This window comes from Micropterus dolomieu, linkage group LG12, assembly GCF_021292245.1.
Source record: "Micropterus dolomieu isolate WLL.071019.BEF.003 ecotype Adirondacks linkage group LG12, ASM2129224v1, whole genome shotgun sequence".
Taxonomy (NCBI): domain Eukaryota; kingdom Metazoa; phylum Chordata; class Actinopteri; order Centrarchiformes; family Centrarchidae; genus Micropterus; species Micropterus dolomieu.
Genome location: NC_060161.1, coordinates 6,167,668 through 6,188,587, shown reverse-complemented (window position 1 = coordinate 6,188,587; position 20,920 = coordinate 6,167,668). Strand labels below are relative to the sequence as shown.

Sequence of the window (20,920 nt, the reverse complement as noted above, 5' to 3'; positions counted from 1 at the left end):
GTCCTGTGATCAGATGTCCATTTCAACCCCTAAAATTATAGCATTAGTTTACTTTCATTAGCTCTTCTATGCCGTATGAGTCAAATGCTTCCCACAATCGAACCTCCAGGCTCATTGTTCAGTAAATGTTTATGTTCCCTGTATCCAACCATCTTTTTTATCACCTTAGTTAGAGAATAAATTCACTGTAATATAATCAAGAGCTGTGTGTGTTGCCTATTTCTAGTTCCTGCCAAGAGAATTGACCCTTTAGATATGAGACTGACCGACTGATTTAAGATAATTGAGCGATTATTAACTAACTGATCACTAGTAATAATTGTATAATTATTCAAAACTACCTAGAGGTCCGGAGACTCTAGGATTATAACAACTCCGGTGGTGCCCTTAACGAGGAAAATTTTGATTTTATGAATCTTCAATTATGAATTCATAATTGGGTATCAATTCTCATAAATTTAGGTCTGCTATAATATGATCAATCTATCTTTATCAACAGGCCACAGTACTTTAAAGTAGCTGTAATTAAACCTCTTCTGAAAAAGCCCAAACTTGATCCAGATGTTTTAGCCAACTATAGACCTATATCTAACCTTCCATTTCTCTCTAAGATCCTTGAAAAAACAGTCGCCTAACAGCTGTTTGACTTTCTACAGAGCAATAGTTTATTTGAGGATTTTCAGTCAGGATTTAGAGCTCATCATAGCACAGAGACAGCACTGGTGAAAATTACTAACGACCTCCTTATTGCATCAGACAAAGGACTTGTCTCTGTACTGGTTTTATTAGATATTAGTGCTGCATTTGATACCATTGACCATCAGATCCTATTACAGAGACTGGAACATTTCATTGACATTAAAGGAACCGCTCTAAGCTGGTTTAAGTCCTATTTATCCGACCGATTTCAGTTTGTACATGTTAACGATGAGTCCCCCATGCACGCCAAAGTTAGTCATGGAGTTCCTCAAGGATCTGTGCTCAGACCAATCCTCTTCACTTTATATATGCTTCCTTTAGGCAATATTATCAGGAAACATTCCGTAAACATTCATTGCTATGCAGATGATACTCAGTTATATCTATCGATCAAGCCAGATGAAACTCATCAGTTAGCTAAACTTCAAATGTGCCTTCAGGATGTTAAAACCTGGATGACCTGTAATTTTCTAATGTTAAACTCAGATAAAACTGAAGTTATTGTTCTGGGGCCTAAGCACCTCCGTGACGCATTATCTAAAGATATAGTTTCCCTTGATGGCATCGCCCTGGCCTCCAGCACCACTGTGAGGAATCTTGGAGTTATCTTTGATCAGGACATGTCGTTTAAGTCTCACATTAAGCAAATTTCAAGGACCGCCTTTTTTCACCTACTTAATATTGCGAAAATCAGGAACATCCTGTCTAAAAATGATGTAGAAAAACTAGTCCATGCATTTGTTACTTCTAGGCTGGATTACTGCAATTTCCTATTATCAGGCTGCTTGAAAAAGTCCATTAAGACTCTTCAGCTGATCCAGAATCCTGCAGCACGTGTTCTGACAGGAACCAGGAAAAGAGATCACATTTCTCCTGTTTTAGCTTCTTTGCATTGGCTTCCTGTAAATCCAGAATAGAATTTAAAATCATTTTTTTACCTATGTGGTGTCCGAACAATAATGCTGCGATGATGTGTTGAGAAGAAATCCGCTTGACACTGTTCTTGATCATAAAAGTTTATTACATCAAGGAGTTCAGCATCAATTACAAGCTCTGCAGCAGCTTGGAGAGAGACCCAGCCTGATGGCCACTCTGTCTTTCTGTACATCAAACATAGCTTATATAGGATATGTGTAGGTATCTGTTAGGTACCATAGAAGGGTTTGATCCTGCAAAATAAAGCTCCAACCCATAGAAGGGTACAGTACTATTCTGAGTTAACAAAGCAAAGGGTTAGAGGTCAAATTCTATAGAAGGGTTCAGTCCCTACATAACCACCAATCACTGTTCTCCCCTTAGGAGGTCACTGATCCTCTGTCCTGCTGCTACCGTGCTATTTTAAACTGTTATGAGTCAAATGCACATATGGTCAGGCACCATCTTATCTTAAAGAGCTACCCCACCAGAGCACTGCGCTCCCAGAATGCAGGGTTACTTGTGGTTCCTAGAGTCTCCAAAAGTAGACTAGGAGCCAGAGCGTTCAGCTATCAAGCTCCTCTCCTGTGGAACCAGGTTCCAGTTTGGGTTCAGGAGGCAGACACCATCTCCACATTTAAGAGTAGGCTTAAGACTTTCCTCTTTGATAAAGCTTATAGTTAGGGCTGGTTCAGGTGAGTCCTGAACCAACCCTTAGTTATGCTGCTATAGGCCTAGACTGCCAGGGGACTTCCCATGATGCACTGAGCTCCTCTCCTCCTCTTTCTTTCCCTCTGATACTAAGTCGACTTCTTCCCTTTCCGGTAGTCTTGTGCTTTCTCGTCCCTCTCCTCTCTCCTCCTATCACTTCCTGCAGGTGTTTCTGGCTCTGGCTAAATTATTAAATATACTATATTTTCAAATACGTAACATGTAAAAAATTTAATAAAAAACAATACATAGTTATTTATATAGTGTTGTGTACCAACAGTGTGGATTTGTGCATTTTATATCAAATAATTTGGAGAATCAAAAATCCCTTCCCTCTCTCTGAGAAAAAGGAGGGGGTAGGAAAGTTTTCCTCCCCTGGAGGTTGGCCTTTTGACAAGCAAAAACTAGAGAAATCGCCTGGGGTTTGGTAAGGGTCTGCAGAGACTCAATCAGACATGCATCGCTTAAGGACGCCGTAAAGGTGTCAATAGACACTTAGCAGGACAGCAAAAGAAGTGTCCAATGCCTCTCCCTCTAGGGTGCCTCAAGACATCAAAGTACGGACGTTCTGATCCCTTTTCCCATAGAATGGCTGGGCCATAAAACACCACTCCCTTCTCTTCTTTTAGCTGATTTGCAAATGTGATAAGCCAGGATTGCGAAAGGGGTACACTTGGGGCGGCTGTGGCTCAGGAGGTAGAGTGGGTTGGCCGTTAATCGGAAAGTCGGCAGTTCAATCCCTGGCTCCCCCTGGTTGCGTGTCGAAGTGTCCTTGGGCAAGATACTGAACCCCGAATTGCTCCTGGCGGCTGTTCCACCGGTGTATGAATGGGTGTGAATGTTAGTTTCCGTTTGAGCACTTAGGCTCTGTGTATGACTGGTGGATGTAGTGTAAAAGCGCTTTGAGTGGTCGAAAAGACTAGAATGGCGCTATACAGAGCATTTACATTTACTTAACAACTCCTGCCTTCTTGAGCAAAAACAATGTTTCATTATAAACTGTTGTTCTGTTTAACCAATAATCCTCGCTAAGTTAGTAGTGGCTGTTGGCTCTATTTGAGTAGTTACGTTACCTTGTTGTTGTTTAAAGAATCTAAATAAGTTAATTTTGCAGTGTTTTAATTTTCAGCAAGGTTAATGACATTCCTTCATTTTATGTGTAACCAATGCTTGTTCCCAGCACTTTCCTTTAGAAAGGATATGATAAAGAAATGTCATCCTACACTTTTCCAGCTTGAATTTAAGGTTAAAAATTACTAAATTCCCCAGCTCTTAAGAAGATTGTTTTAGGATCAATCAGAGCTATCCTCATGTAACCCGAGCTCCCCCAAGTGGACAAAATAAGTATTACATGCCATCGTCTGAAATGCCGTTAATGTATAAATGTCACTCGGTATTTATCATGTCCAATAATCTGATGCCATTCTTGTGTCTCGCTTATATTCTCTAAGAACGTGTAACCGCCACTTTATCCAGAAAGCTAGTTAAGTTCTTCTCAGCAGTAACAAAGGACGACTAAAACCTCTGACCCGAGACAGGGTTGGGAAGGCCCCACTGCGAGTTTCTCCAGTAAAGCCGACAAAAGATGGACTTCCGGAGCAATTCCCTGGCAGAGAAAGCGACTGGCCGATGGCATTAAGCTGTCCTAACCGAGAACTCAGCCAGTGTGAGGCCGTTGACCAGCACCCGGCTGGGAGAAGCGACACGCAGTAAGACTAAAACCCTGCATACTGTGATCAGTGATGTCCCATAGTCTGTTAGTCCAGTATATTTAATCCTGGAAACTCCTAGACAAATTTAATCGAGTTAGTATCATCTAATTGCGTTCATTGGCTGCCAGTATGAGTCAAATACTCCAACAATAGAACCCCTTCTCATTGTTTAGCCACTGTTTATTTCTTTGATGTATTTAACCGCATTTTTATATCACCTTAGTTAGTTAATATATTCACTGTAATCAAGGAATTGTGTGTGTGTATTGCCTGTCTCCAAGTCCCTGCCAAGAGAATTTACCCCTTCGATATGAGACTGACTGATTGATTTAAGATAATTGAGCGATTATTAACTAACTGATCACTAGTGAATAATTGTATAACTATTAAAACGCTACCCAGAGGTCTGGAGACTCTGGGTTAATTAAAACTCCGGTGGTGCCCCGCAAAACGAGAGATTTATGGATTAATATTTTCTGAATATTAAAATTCATAATTGGGTAAATGTAAGTGCTCCATATTTGTATAGCGCCTTTCTAGTCTTTTGAACCACTCAAAGCGCTTTTACACTACATCTGAATTCACCAGTCAAACACATTCATACACTGAGCCTAAGTGCTCAAACAGAAACTAACATTCACACACATTCATACACTGGTGGAGCAGCCAGGAGCAATTCGGGGTTCAGTATCTTGCCCAAGGACACTTCGACATGCAGCCTGGGGGAGCCGGGGATTGAACCAACAACCTTCCGATTAATGGCCAACGGGTATTAATTCTCATAAATTTATTAAAACAATGTAGTCATGCTACAATAGGCAACAAGTATCTGCAGTGCATCTCTGGCAAACAGTGTCCATCTTGACAGCGTTTGAGCACCATGCATCATCGATGTAAAAACACAGAGTCTGCCTTCTCTCTTCTCGCTGGAGTCTTGTCTGACAGCTGGAACGTGGTGCGCTTGTGGACTGCTTGATCTGGGATGTTGATAAGCAGGTAGAGATGTGGGCACAACAGTCTTGGACTTCCCTTTCTTGGCCAACCTGAGTCCCATTTTGTCCAGAACAAACCTTTAGGAGCAGCCTTAAATCCAAGCTGGGCCAACATGGCTACAATCATGGCTCTCTTTTCTCTCCTCATGGGCGATCATGACACCCCCTTAACGCTGCCTTTGCCATAGCATAAATCACCCCCAAGTTAAAATAAAAGTTAATCAAATAGTCTCTATCCATAGGTATCACCCAAGGTGTGCTTTATGCGGGTGGCAGCAGGAGCAGGCGCAGTGTATGCTCTGCTTTGGCTCTTGTTATACACTTATCTCATGGATGAGGTAATTAAAGATGTGGTATTATGCTCATTTTCACGTTCAAAATCCTATTTAGGGGTTGTACCAGAACAGGTTTACATGGTTTAATTTTCAAAAAACACCATAATTTTTGTCATACTGCACATTGCTGCAGTTCCTTTTTTCAGCCTGTGTTGAACGCTTTGTTTTAGCTATGGAGTGATACATCTTGTCTCTAAATGAACTTTGTTGGGAGTTTCAAATGCGCAGTTCCTAGTTAAGGACTACTAGCCAATCAGAAGCAGAGAAGGGCAGGTCAGTGAAAGGCCAGTAATAGCCAATCAGAAGCAGAGAAAGGCGGGTCAGCAAAAAGACAGCTTCGATTCAGCTGTAGGCTACATGTTGCCGACCAGGTTGGCAATTTGGAGTGAAGCAAGAGTTTCAGAGTGGTGAGATATTAATCTGTAACAAAAGTATCTTTCATCCATAAAGTTTTAACTGAGCTCTGTCTCTACATCACAGTAACAACTTTATGTCCATTGACTGCTTGGAGGGTAGCTAGTGTTTGGAAGGAGACGAGAGGTGTGCTGCAGCTCACAGTTTTTCCACCGGTGTTTTTAGGGCGTGTCGGAGTAGTAGCTCAGCGAGCATTATGACTTGTATTTTCATTGTAACGTCACAAGAAAGGGAAGTAAAGGCTGGACTACAAACGAGCTGTTTTTCAACAAGAGAGTATTAATATACTCCTTTGTCTGTTCTATTATTTATTTAATCATGTATTGATTTGTCACCGGGCCGGACAGGGGGGCAGACATGGGGATAGGGGGGCACAAACGGACAGCACAGAGAAAGGACAACACCTGTAAGAGAAGGGGGATGGAAGGTGGGGACAACAGGGAATAGCAGAGGGAAACACCAATTGCAGAAAGCAACGAAACCTGCAATAGAACAGAGAGGGGGGCTTGGGGAGGAGAAAAACAACAACAAACAAACAAAACAAACAATAAAAATAATAATAATAGTAAAAGACAACCAGCCGAACAGCAGCAATAAACAGCTGACATAGTAAGACAACTAAGAGAACAATGAAAACAAGAAACACACACACTAAATAAGCAACACAGCACAGCCACGAGAGCTGGAATAATAATTAATTTCAATAAGTAACTGAAAGAAAAGCATCAGGAATAATTCTACCAGGGACTACCTAAATTTGTTTGTGTCTATGTGTGAGACTGTGTGTGTCTGTGTGCGTGTGGGTGAATGTGTCTGTATGTGTGTGTGTACATGTGTGTGCGCATAAGCCTGTTAAAGAATGTAGTTGTTAGTGAGAGTGGGATGCCACAACTGTGCCACACCTACCACAGCAACAGGCAGGCAAGAACCCCAGTAGCCAATAGGGGTGGGAGAAAGAAAATAAATACATCAATTTTTAAAAACAAATTTATAAAAATAAAAATATGACTCCCAGATGCACTGCGATGCAAACGCGGAAGACCCCGACCCAACCAACAGACGACCCAAAAGAAATGCAATGCAATGCCGACGGAACGCAAGAGACGTAAGGAAATGCCTCCCCCGGACTCCAATGCACAAACTAAACGCCCAGTAACCATCCAGAGACCCTGCACAGGGAAGGGAAAGAAAAGAAAAAAAATAACCACAATGCATCAAGATGCATCGGCAATCACCCCATAATCCCACCGCAGCCCTCCAAACCGCAACCGGATCAACCCGCGCAGCGCCCAGAGACCCCCACCCCTAGTAGCCAGGGCACCCCGCAACCCCCCAAAGCGCAAAGGACCCCAGACTGCATGTCCCGGGGGAAGCTGCGCCCCGCCACGAGGAGGAACAGCTGTGAGAGAGCAGGCAGGGAGAAGAAGCGGGAGCCCCAGACCCGGGGACACACCACCCGCCCAGAAATGGGCAAAAGCCAGAAGCCCGAGTCCCCAGACCCCTAGGTCCAGAGCGGGCCCCCATGCCAGGGGAGCCACGACCCCCCCAATCCACCCCAGACCAGGCAAGCCCCCCCCCCACCCCCAGCCCTCTGTGTCTAATGTGTAATTAAAATTGAGGGCGGCCAGTGGGGGAGGAAGAAGGGCCCTGCAGCCTGTCCGCCCCCCAGAGTCCTAAGGGTTTATGTAGTGAGAAGGTGAAGGGGTGAAGGAGGTCATAGGGAGGCTAGAATGGTCCTCCCCACTGGGACCAGATCCTGACTGGCCCCATCATTCAGTCCCGTCCCCCACCCCCTAAGCAGGAGGACGACAGGTCCCTCCATCCCAGGGCTTATAGCAAGAGTCCCTGTAGCACCGGCAGCACCAACCCCGCCAAGCCCCGAGACAGGTCCGGGGGGCCCAGCCCCCCCAGCGTGCAGACCCTCCCCAGACCCAGAGGTTCCAAAGCCCCGAGCCCCAGACCTCCACACACCCCCGAGGCAGCTCAGCGTAGCCCCGACCCAAAGCCCAACAATCCCTCGCCCTCGCCAGGGCCCCTCCGGCAGCCCCACTGCCACCCCCCACCTCACCCAACTAGGGGCAAGAATCTCCCGGCACCCCATGACTCAACCCGACCACGATCCGATCGATACACCCCAAAGCACAATCCTTCCCCGCACAGGATCTCCGTACAACCACCAAGCATCGAGTCCGAGCACCAAAATCCAGAGGAGACACCCTCCAACCAGCTCAAAAAGGACCAGCCCGCACCCCCAGCCCACCGCCTTCTTCCCGGTCCCCCACCCCTCCAACAACCAGTCGCCAGACCCCTCAGAGAACCAAGATATAATTATCAGGATGCACAGCGTGCACACAGGACAGAGCCGCACACCAGCACAGTCCAGGCCCGCACCTGAGGCCCCCAACCCCCGACAGGCACGCAAGCCAATCACGACCTACAGGTGAGCCAACCAACACTACCCCGCTACCAATCTAACTAACGCCACACAACAGCCAAGTAATGCGCTGCACAGGAGAGATGACAGCCGGCGCAAACCGCCCCAATCCCGCCTGCAGCCAGGGAGACCACAGACCCCCACCCACGGCTACACCATGACACACACCGCACGTTCACCACCAGACACAAACCCACCACAAGCATCCCCTCCGCCCGGAGCCACAGGGAGGCAGCCAAGCACCGAGCGCCACCACATCCGCACAGCGCGCGAGTCAAAATCACCACCCATGCACCGATACCAACAACCGTGCGACACCCAAGCAGAGTGGGTACCCACGCCCACACCGAGATGCATCCAAGAATCAACCCACCCCCAGACACACCTACCGGTCACACGGGACCCTGAGCAGCAAGGCAGTACACATCCACCCCCACTAAGTGATAAAGTTGATCAAGGGGGACCAGAGAGATTGGAATTGGGTCAATTTGGTTGTTTTTTTTTATAGCAGACATTTTCTCCATGCTAATGTGATCTATAAGGAGATTCCTATTTTGGGTGATACTTATATTCTTTCTGGCCTTCCAGTTCATGAGGATAGTTTTCTTGGCGATGCAGAAGGCAGTGAGAAGCATGTATGATGTGTCAACCTCTATACTAATGTCACTTCGGTCCCCCAGCACGCAGAGTGATGGGGAAACGGGGACACGGTAACTTAGCCATATCGATAGGTCTTCACATATCTTCTGCCAGAACTTTTGAACAGGTGCACATTGCCACATAGCATGCATGTAACTATCAGATATGTTACCTGAGCAGTTCCAGTAGATGTTTGACTACATAAGACCCATTCTGAACATCCTTTGTCCAGTATAGTATGTTCTATGGAGAGTTTTATACTGTATGAGTTGTAGATTGGGATTTGTAGTCATTCTAAAGGTATTTAAACATATCTGCATCCAGAAGTTTTGGTCTGGACTAATTCTTTACACTTGCAGCATAAACAATCAAGCAACTACATTTATGTCTTATGTCTGAAATAATGACATCCAAATGTGGTATAACACTTGTTTATTGTTATTATATACTACTAAACCTATATCACAAATAGATCATTTTTAAAACATCAATAAAAATAAGTATATACAGGAAGAGACCAGGTGTGTCCAGATGTATCTTGACTGATTATGAAGACAGTTCAGACTTTACTCGTAGCATCGTATTGCTGCTGTGGAGATGATTAAATATATCACAGTCACCTCTCTGACATGATTACCACACTTCAAAACCAACCATATTACTTTTTGTTTTATATTTTGCTGTATCTAGCAACACAGTTGGGGCAGGGACACCTGACTGAACCCCATGTTGACGAGGATAATCAGGTGTCCTGGTTCTGCTTCTAGGCATCTCCTCAGTAGTAGACAACCGGAGGAGGAGGAGGATGGCACTCTGGAGGTTTGCGATGTAACTGTAGTCCTTCTCCACCTTCAATGAGTACAAGCTCCACTTCCTGGACTTTTTGTTGTACACCTTGCTGTACCTGATAATACAGAAAGGAGGATCAGCTTAGTGAAAAGTTTCTAACACCTGACATTGTTCTCTTATAGAGTAATTAGGAAACTATTTCGACATAAAATGCAATCAATAACAATAAATCAGCACCATCTATCTGTATTCCTCATACTGTTTAATATTTTTTGACTCATCACTTATAAATGTATTGAGTAAAATGCACAAGAGTACTCATAATGCAACATACTGAACTGTGTCATCAGCTTTTCTCCTGGCTGGTCTGTGGACATGGTGGTTGTAATCCAGACCAGCCAGCTTGGTCCGATCAGTGCACTGGTGAGAAGCACAGGGTGTTGGAAGACTGCAGGTGACCTGAGGGCGCAGTAGAAATAAAACATACAGGATTTTTTACTTCTGGTAAAATAAGTAATGGCATAACACCAGTTACAGTAAAAGGTTTTCACACAGTAGGTTTAGCTACGAACAATGTCAAACTATATTATAGGGACCTTTAGCCATCATTGTTTATGTACACTAACGTTGAAATGTCTTTTTCATAACTACAAACACACAGCTACATCATTTGTAAAAGAGTAACATACAGTCAAACGCCTGCAGACACAAGATAATCACACAAACAGATTAGATACAAGGTGTAAAGATAGGTGTAAACATAGTATAATAAACCCAGATGGTGAACAACTAAACAGGCGCAGTCTACACCTACATTGTCTTACCTAATATTAGCATTGGAAAACACAGCTTGCGCTGCTGTTTTCCAGCTCACCTACAGCTAGATAGAATTCATCGTCTCTACTCTGGCTCCTACACCAGCCTGCACTCGCAGAAACAGTTAGCTGTATGCTAAGTAGCTAGCTACGTTTGCTAGCGATGAAAGTAACAAATTACCATCAAAATGATAAAAGCCAGATTACCTGTCCAGCAGAAATAAAGCCACACGGTGTAACTTTTCAGCCCCTTGGTGTTCCTCAGTTGTCAGTCACTATCGTTGAAAAGCCACGCAGATACCTCCGGTCTGACCGCTTCGCTCGTCAGGTCTGAGAGAGCTGACCGGGTGCGCGCACGGGTGCAGCTCCTCTAGCAGCACGGCTGGTAGCCATAGCAGCAAGGGAGAGTCACCCAGCCAATCATTGCATTCAGTCCGAATGAAACGAGTGGCTAGTTTACTGCAGCCCTGAGAGGACTACAGACAGACAATTTTTATACTCTCCTTTTCAGAGCACCTAACTTTTTAATATGCCTTGGTGTATAAAGACAGTTTCAACAAATATGACAAAAAGTGTTTCAGAAGCAACTTGCGTGTTGGTAAAGAGAATTGAATGAACAAATGATTTTTGTGCTGATAAGTGAAGCATCTTATCATATGGGCATCTTTTTAATGGAGCTGGGATGCTGTGTATGTCACAAAATGCAATGAAAACTCCATTAGAGAGTGGTAGCTGAAGGAAGCTTACATTGGTGTGCCTTTAAGATAATTACTATTCACTCAACTGGACAAAATGTAATGAACTGATATTTATTTATTTTATTTTTTTTTTTTAACACAGCACAATGATATGTAGTCGATGAGATTGGGTAATGGCAAAATCTGCTACTTACCATCAGAATTCCAGATCAGACGGACGGCCAGGAAGTCCCGCAAGTTGTTCAGCAGGGTGTATTTTACCCAGAAGTGTTCCAGAGGCCTGACCACACTGGGACAGGAAGCTGTCATCACCAACCGAGGACGATCCAAGCAGATACTGGGCAATGAGTAAAAACTAGAAATGTATCTGGAGAGAAAGCATACAAGTATCTTAATTTCCTGTAATATACATTTTGAGTTGTCATAGCAGGAAAAGGAAAATGGAATATAGACATTTTTAATGTAATCACCTACACCAGGGCTTTTCTTGCTATGACATTTCATAAAATCAATATATCTCACTGTACAACAATGTAGGTAGTGAGATCTGCTAAATGGCCATATAGAAAATGTTACCTTTACCTTGTGGAAGGCAGTGTTGGAGTGTACCATTGTAACACAGCGACCAATGAGACTTCCAAACCCTACAGAAATATATACTCGTTAGGACACATGATTTCATACAGAAAGGAGTATGTTTCATAAATCCAATGACACATGATGCTATTTGGTAGATCTTCATGAAACATTTAGGACATTCTGGGAATGTTTAGGGCAGAGGTCACTAATAGGCAGACCACGGTTCGGATCCGGACCCAGCGGCCATATTGTCCAGCAAACCCGGACGTACAGGCGATCTATTATTGAGAATTACTACCTCGTGACGGAGCGTTTCTATTTTTAAATGCACAGCTTTTCGAGCACTTACTGTCCTCGTTTAGCGACACAGGCAACTCACAGACCAATCGCATGTGCTCTAATCGTCTCATATGATGCTGCTCAGCCAATCAAATCTGTGCATTCTTAAGCATTGCCAGAGCTGTTAACGGCCCTGAACATTGCAAGTTGAGTCCGCGAGTGAGGTACACAGAAGAAGAGAGGAGACTTCACTTGGCTTTTAACCAAGAATGTACAGATTCATATTCACATGTACATTCTTCCCACAGGCAGTTCAAAACCAGAATATATCATATCTCCAATCCTAGCTTGAGCTCACATTTCTCACTAAACAAGAGAAAGTAGGAAATTGGTAGCTATATAAGAGGGAATGAAAGAGAAGAGGGGGCATTACAGCTGTTCATTTGTTAAGATGTGTTAAGTGTTAATTATAAAATTGGTTGAGACTGAACTTCAGTCACTAAAAGCTACAGTTTTTATTAAATTTTTTAAATGCAACCTTTAGATTACTTAAATTTAGAATTTATTATTAGATTAGTTATTTATTATCCCTTCAGTTTTATGTGAAAACTGACAGTAAATATTGTTGAAATAGTATCTGTCAGTTGTTGACTAAAAACATATGTTGATACAACTATGCTATACGTTATGGTAGGCTACTGAATGATAACGTAAGTTGATGTTCCGGACCTTTGCTTTGTGAGATTTTCTCTAACTGGACCTATTTAATTCACTCAAAGCACTTTTACACTACATTGCATTAACCCTTTCACAAACATTCATACACTGATGGACATTTCAGTGTTCAGTATCTTGCCCAAGGTCACTTCAACATGCAGCCTGGAGGAGCCAGACTTCCGATTAACAGGCAACCTGCTCTACCTCCTGAGCCACAGCCACCCTCTGGAACATTCCCTCTAAGGCTCTACATAACATACTCCATAACGTTTGCAGAACCTTTAGGGCACCAACCTGGAATGTTATTTTTCTTTCCGATTTAGGTCTTTCCATTACGTTTACTGAACATTTTCAGAACATACTCCCAACAAAGTTTGCAGAACCTTTAGGGGATCAACTTAGAATGTTTTTGTTGATTCTTGCATCCCCTTACCAGAATGTTTGCAGAATGCTTTGTTACCACAGATTTCACCATATAAACTTTGAATTTATGTGAAACTGCTTTTTGTTTGCAGTGCACAAAAGCATTTAGGTTGATTAGGCTTCCATAAGATCACAACTGCTTCAGAAAATTTGAATGATTAATTAAGTGACCACTGTTGTGCCAAGGGTGTATCCCGCCTTTCGCCCGATGTCAGCTGGGAGTGGCTCCAGCCCCTCGCGACCCTGTACGCAGGATAAGCGGTTGACGATGGATGGATGGGTGGATGGATGTTGTGCCATGTGCATAAATGATTATAATTTATACAGTTTGTAGATCATTTGCATTCACAACAATGAATTATGATTAGGGAAGTGATTTCCTTTGTCATCTGAAAGAGAAGTTAATCTCAGTAAGAACAGCTGATTGAATAAAGAACAACTGAAGGAAGACAGCCTTCATCATGCCGTCTCACCTCACTGGAGTCCTCCTCTGCTTTGTCTTGTAGCTGCAGCTGAAACAGGAAGTTCTGTTCCTCCAGGGCACTGAGCATGCTGGGTAAACGTGATGACTCACTGTCTATCCGATAGAATGAAGCCATGTTGACCTCAGCTGATTGGTGGCTTTAGTGGAAAGTGAAAACAAAGAAGTGTTTGTTGGGAGAATAAAGACTTGAGATTTGAAGATTTGTCCACATTTACTGAATTCTGTAAACATTTGGGGTCAGCAGTCATCCCAAAACCTGATTATTTCATTTCAGAACTGGAAACATCCAGACATCTACCCATTCAAATTTTAAAATTATATTTTTATATGTCAGAAAATTAACTATATACACTTTTGTGAGCGAGCGGAGGTGATAAGCGAATTTATGTACTTTGCTCTGCAATGAAATACAATTTTAAATGAGTCTACTAAAAAAAAATAATGGCGGTCAGCGTCGATATTGTGGCAGGTCGCCTCAAATAAATCAAGGTATGGAAAACACTGACAATTTTTCCATCTTTCACGGACATCACAGCCTCTTTGTGCTGATCTCAAAGAGTGCCTCCTGCTTATCTGTGAGTAGAGTCTTGTATTTGCTGAAACTCCTCTCACAGTTAACTGAGCTGACTGGGAAGAAAATGTAGGGCACTGCCAGCCCTGCAACCCTCAGAAATCTCACTCAGGCCCCTCCGGTATTCAGCAAGATCCAAACCAAGTGTGAAGGGCTTCTTGGACCCACAGTGCTGATAGGCAATCCATTCCATAAGCTCTGCTGATGGTTTGGATGGTTGCCAGGGGGCTCAGTTGTGTGTAGGTTTCAATCTGCTTTTCTGAGCCTGCAGACATCTTGGGCTGGATGTGTGTCCCAGTGCTTTCAAAACTTTGTGAAGGCCAGGTAGAATGCATCGTGGAATCCCCATTGTTCTCAGCAGCTTATCTGTTTTGGCATCCCAGATCACCCATTACATTGTGTGCAGAAACTGCTGTGGGACAGTTATTGTCCTTTAAATACGTAGGTTATTACTTGAAAAGTAGGTAAAGACATACAAGGAATTTGCTTTGACATTTTGGTGCATAATAATAATAGTATGTAGAAAATATATATAATGTAATAAAAAATATGAACAATATGACACCAAAAACGATGTTCTGCAATCTCTTGTATCAGTTTTGTCCACAACTACTGATAATTTCTGCCCCCGGACGGTCTCCATATGCTGCTCAAACACACAAGGCTACTCTCATGTTCGGACAACGTCCCTCCTTTATTTACAATGCTTAACCATAAAAAGATGTAGCTTTCTCATTTTGTCCAACAGAATGTCTGACTCCTCGGCTTTCTTGCATCTGCTGACGTGGTTGCACTTTTGAGAGTTGGCTGTGATATTTTGATTGTAGTTATACATAGTATCTTAGGGCTTTTTGTGTTTTTGTTTATAAACTCTTTTCTGCCGTCCCTCTCTAGTAATATTTACCAGAGAAGAGCTCTTAAATATTGGACTTTCAACTGCTCACACTACTCCACCACTCTGTATGGGATCCTCGGGAGACACCGAAGGGGAAAGTGTGCTGGCACATTGGTTAAACTGAGACAGCGGGGTTTTCGCACTGCGCTCCCTTCTATCCACCTGGCGAATGTCCGCTCTCTGGCCAACAAAATGGATGAACTGCTGCTCTTCAACAGAACTAACTCGGACTTCTGCAGATTGGCCGCCCTCTGTTTTACTTAATCCTGGCTCACCCCGCAAATCCCAGACAGCGTACCTGACCTGCCGGGATTTAATGTCATCTGTGCAGATCGCGAAAGGGAGCTCACAGGAAAAACAAGGGCAGGCGCACTCTGTCTATACATAAACGGAGGTTGGTGTACAGATGTTACAGTGTATAAATCATGCAGCCCTCACTTAGACATTATTTATAAACTGTAAAACTTTTTATTCACCACAGGAGTTTTCCTCGTTTGTTTACATTCCACCTCAGGCCTGTGTTAGTGAGGCGTTACTACACCTAGCCGACCAGATAACTAACGTGGAGAAAAAACATACAGACTCCCTGCTCCCCTTGCTGGACCCCTGCAGTTTGCCCAAACGGCTAACAGGTCAGTGGATGATGCAGTCAACTTGGGACTCGGGAACATATGCAAGGATCCTGTTCTTCAGCTCGGCGTTCAACACCATCATCCTGGACATCCTCAGCACCAAACTCACCCAGCTCACTGTGCCAGCCTCCACCTGTCAGTGGATCACAGACTTCCTGACTGACAGGAGTCAGGAAGTGAGGCTGTGAAACATCACATCAAGCAGCTGCTGATTCAGTTCTACACAGCCATCATCCAGTCTGTCCTCTGCTCATCCATCACTGTCTGGTTTGGATCTGCCACAAAAAGGACAGGAACAGACTACAACGGACAGCCAGGACTGCGGAAAAGATCATCGGTGCCAACCTGCCCTCCAGTCAGGACTTATACATTTCCAGCGTCAGGAAACGGGCATGAAACATCACTGCAGATCCATCTCACCCCGGACACAACCTGTTCCAACTTCTCCCCTCTGGTAGGCCCTACAGAGCACTGTACGCCAAAACCAACAGACTTCCCACAAGCCATCACTCTGATGAACAGCTGATTCTGACTCACAGTGTCAGGAACAATTCCTGCGCACCCACCTACCTCAAGTTCGTAACACTTGCAAAAATACTAACACTGAGATTTGGGAAGTTTCTACGGATGTTTAAAACGGATTTATTTATTTATTCCCATGGTTTGAGGTCACCAGTGGAATCCATTGTAGCTGCTGTGAATCCAAGCACAATACAGCTGATGATGAGCTTCTGGCAGTAAAAAGATCCGTTTAGTTGAGTATTCCTTTAAAGTGAAGTGGTGTGAGCTGTAGTTCCTAGTATTGCATTGACAGCACACTAGAGAGTGCATGCCAATCCATACTGATGTTTCTCTTGCTGTATTTCCCCACCTAGATGGCTTCACATCCACAGGGATGACCATGCCAAGCATTTTGTTTGTTTGTGTATTCTTACATTGACTAAAGGCTGATTTATACTCCTGCGTTGACAGTATAACTGTACCTCCAACTAGCGTTTTGGCGGTGTGACTGCAGAATGACACAAACAACAACACCCAAGTTTAAAAGCATGGCTACGGTGTAGACTCGACGCAGAAGTATAAATCAGGCTTATGTTTCCCATGCAGACCCTAATGCTCCTCTGCTACATATTATTTTTATCTGAGAGTACACAGTAAGTACACATGTACTTACCAGACATTGTCGACTCTGAGAACTGAACCATCTGGCATCATTGGGAGGTAGGACGAGTTAAAGTTAGGAAGGATCTTCACATCTCTGACACACACCTCCTCCTGAGAGCTGCAGTTTAACACTGAGGAGCGAGAGGCAGCAAAACCCATTACACATCAGCTGTTTGTGAAGTCATTCTAATTGTAATGGTTACAGTTGTTGAGAATGGTTGATGAAGCATTAATGAAACAACACTTTGGTGTTTGTCATCCTCCACAAATAATAAAATGGAGACATTTTGACTTGTAGCAGCAGAAAAGCAGAGGTTTAAATTAGAAAATAACTGATAGCTGAATGCCATTTAGCTGCTTCAGTTTCAGGGTCCCATTACAAACACATTTACACCATGGGCCCGATTTACTGACATCCCGAATAAAGAGTACTAAATTGCATCCAAAACAGAAACTAACATTCACACACTGGTGGAACAGCCACCAGGGGCAATTCGGGATTCAGTGTCTTGCCGAAGGAGACTTGGAGGAGCCGGGGACTGAACTGCTGACCTTCCGATTAACGGGCAACCCGCTCTACCTCCTGAGCCACAGCCGCACTACATGTATATATAATCTGAAGCTATTTGCACAAACATTTCAGTTGCTCAAACAGCAGCAGTGACTCATGAGTATAATTTCCAACCCCTTTTTTAGCATTTCACCAGACAACTTTGATAGCCACAAGATAAGGCTGTTGCCTGGTGTTCACTTCCCACCATGAATACAGTCACACTGCAATTTTAAAAATCACACATTTTGCTCTACAGGCAGAAAACATGCAACATAATACCTCCTTCTGGATTTAAAATAAATACATGATGGATGGAAATAAATACACCATAGTCATTCAGAAAATCCTATCATCCATCAATCCAAACAAACATTTGGTCCTCGATTTAGAATCACTTACATTCCTCATGTTACTTGTCAACTTATTTAAAATATAAATAGCAGCAGTCCCCGACAACCGGAAAGCAACCACTGCATAAAAACCTTGGTTTGTTTCATTCAGTGCGTCCCAATTACTGTATGTGGAAATCGTATGTACCTGCCAATCCTGCACTAAGATTGTCGAAGAAGGTGTGCTGTCCCAAGTACTTGGGACAGCACACCTGAAAAACTGCTTTGGCAAACCCCAGCAGAAACAGATACAGTATGCTGGAATTATCCAGACGCGAGGAAATGCCAGCAGATCGTGCTTCATCCAGACAGAGGGAAAAATCACCAACTGTCCACACCGTGCCCGTTCGCTCCACAATCTCCTGTCCCTGGCCTGTACACCCCAACGGCCCATTCCCTCTCTAATACCTACAATGGGTTGTTTCGCTATTACGACCGGCGCGCTGTGAACAGTTTGTGATCGTTCCCTCTGGCTGGATGAATTTTACGCATAATCCATGCACTACTGAAGCTGGGGGCTCTCCGCAGCACCTAGCAACTTTCTAAATTCTTCCATCTCACGGATAAAATAAGTCCGGTCGAAACAAAATTTGCATTATTGGCATGAATTAATTAACAGTATTGCCAAATCTAAAGGAAAATACAAAAAAATTCGATTCACATAGCTCATCAAATAAATAAAACAATTGTATTTCAATACATTGGATATAGAATAATATCATCTAATATTCCTAATTTCTCTACATTTTCTTTCATTACGGCTGTGTCTCCATCTGGCAACAATAACAGAAGCCATCTCTGCGGAACACTTGGCGGTTTGCACCTTCCTTTCAAACATTTAAATACAGAGGCTGTTGCACTCACGTGAAATTGCGTTTAGGCTTGGTAGATCCCATTGCGTGTAGTAAATAAATGTATTTGCATGTTACGCCCCAAACTGCATATACATTAAGGCAAAAGTACTAAATGAACAACAGGTGCCATCTTGCACTTTTGACGTCATTCTGCGTGCACACCGTTAGTTAGTAGCTTACATGCTAATTTGCTAGTGATATCAAGTTTGCACATGTTTTTACTCACGCAAACCTTTAGTAAATCAGGCCCCAGGTGTATTTCTGGAATTATTCTGGATTTTATTTTTTTAAATAAAAAAGAGCCAGACTCCAACAAGCCATCCATAGGGTCAACATTTACACACAGGTAAGTCAGTCGTTAGCTTGGAGGGAATATGGGGTTTTGGGGTCACTATAATAGATAAAGAGTGTATTTTTAAAGATCTATGAGTGTATATGAGTGTAATGCTGGTCTACCTTTTAGGACAGTCAGGTGCTTTCCAGAGACAGTCATCTGCTGACACTGGACTGTGGGAGGTGGAAGAACATTCAGGATGGTGCTGACTGGGAAACAAGACAAAGACACAACAGTCAAAACCAGGCATGTTACATAAAGGTGCTGGACAAATTCACATAATTGGTTCTAATGACATAAAATTTATAATCCATTAGGACTGATTTTATATGCCAGAATTCTGAAGTCCTAAAGCCTGGCAAGTTACAGGTTTCTCACAACTCCACAGATCAGGGAGTGACAGCCTATGTGAGTGATTGTGTTTTTGATTTATTATTCTCTGTTTTAAGCCTGGGGCATATACCACAAAGAGAGTTCAACATACCCAGGATATCTTGTCGTTATCTGGCTTCCCTAATGCTAACAATTACACTCAGGATAAGCGGTCCCACAAAGCTGGTTATCACCTTGGTAAGTTAACCAAGGTTTTCCCTATCCAGCCGTGAGCGCGGGGGCAGAGCTAGACTCTCAGCATAGTGGGGGCGGAGCTTCATCACGGGGCCCACCTGCTACATAGTCATTAATACAAAGTTTAAATGACCCCGGACTCTGATCAACAGCCACAACTGATCGCAGCCACTCTAGTCAATGCTTGTGCTCACACCAGAAGTGTCTATCCTTTTCACAGGCATTTTCAATATAAAATACCCTGTACAGACCCCCGATCGTATATCAACATAAACACTGCTAGAAGAGACAAAAACCGAAACAATTTAACTAAGTAGCCTACTTAATCATAGCAGAAGCACAAAAAGCATCACTGATTACCAAGTCAACAGCACAATCAGGCAGGCAAAACGCTCTTATTCTGAAATGCTCCTTGTGGGCTCTGCAGACGATGGAAAGAAAGTGGGTCTGTGAAGAAGGTAGTAGAAGCACCAAAAGGACATATTAAAAACAAGTCATTAACGTGGGGTAGGCTGCATGTTCCGCTGCTGAAACACTTAAGCTCATGATACACGGGGCAACTTTTTGAACAATGTTGCTGGTGGCAAGTCCAACTATGCTTTGAACGGATAGCGTCGGCGCGGGGTGGCGGGAGAAGGGGATTACGGTAGTAATCTTTACTCATTACCATTGACAGCAACATTGCCCAGCACCATTGCTCTAAACGTTGCTCTGTGTATCATGAACTTTAGGCCGACAGGAAACAGAATTGATTAGTTCACCACTCTCAGCTGTGGGTCTCTAGGTTTGAGTCGTTCATTTGTTACGTGACAGCTACTGTGGAGCAGGAATGAACGAGTCGTTCACCGCTCACATGGGTCCTCAATCTTTCGTTCATTCGGCAGGCTGAGTTACTGTCAGCGCCGGAGAATGAGAGGCAGGTCGGCTGTCAGGTAACAGTCACTGGACTGACATTATATAGCTATTTTGTTAATTATGTGACATTTAACAAAGCATAACGTTATTACAGCGCAGTGATGTTGTGCTAAGTTTTAGTTTTAACACAGCCGCACCGTAACTTTAGTCCTGCTAGTGTTTAACATTACAGCCAACAGCTGATGAGAGTTGTTCTGGGTCCGCTCCACTTAAGAGCCCTGACAGGGTTCTACCTGGAGCCGAATTACCTCAGAGGTCGTCTCCTCTCCCAAACAAACAGACCCGGTCATTAAAACATTAACACACAGCCACATAGCAACGTTAGCGTTAGCCATGTAAACAGCTAACAGCTGATCCAGGTCCGCCAGAGAACGCAACGTAACTTTTCCTTTCTATTTCCCAACAGAGCCG

The 20,920-nt window shown here is 43.6% G+C and overlaps 1 protein-coding gene and 1 long non-coding RNA gene across 2 annotated transcripts in view; both read right to left on the bottom strand.

The window, feature by feature from the left end:
- The window catches only part of trappc14 (trafficking protein particle complex subunit 14), a 46,511-nt gene that overhangs the window by 9,555 nt on the left and 16,036 nt on the right, over positions 1 to 20,920 (bottom strand). Inside the window, exons 3-7 of the mRNA XM_046065291.1 lie at positions 19,150 to 19,236; positions 16,908 to 17,028; positions 13,625 to 13,772; positions 11,736 to 11,797; positions 11,348 to 11,520 (exon numbers count right to left, since the gene is read on the bottom strand). Of these exons, the coding sequence (XP_045921247.1) occupies positions 11,348 to 11,520; positions 11,736 to 11,797; positions 13,625 to 13,772; positions 16,908 to 17,028; positions 19,150 to 19,236 (591 nt within the window). The remainder of the gene's footprint in view (positions 1 to 11,347; positions 11,521 to 11,735; positions 11,798 to 13,624; positions 13,773 to 16,907; positions 17,029 to 19,149; positions 19,237 to 20,920) is intronic.
- LOC123981068 lies at positions 9,706 to 11,099 on the bottom strand. The gene is made up of 3 exons (XR_006827668.1): positions 10,663 to 11,099; positions 9,975 to 10,099; positions 9,706 to 9,755 (listed from the first exon to the last, which is right to left on the bottom strand). It is a non-coding gene; the product is annotated as an uncharacterized LOC123981068 (long non-coding RNA).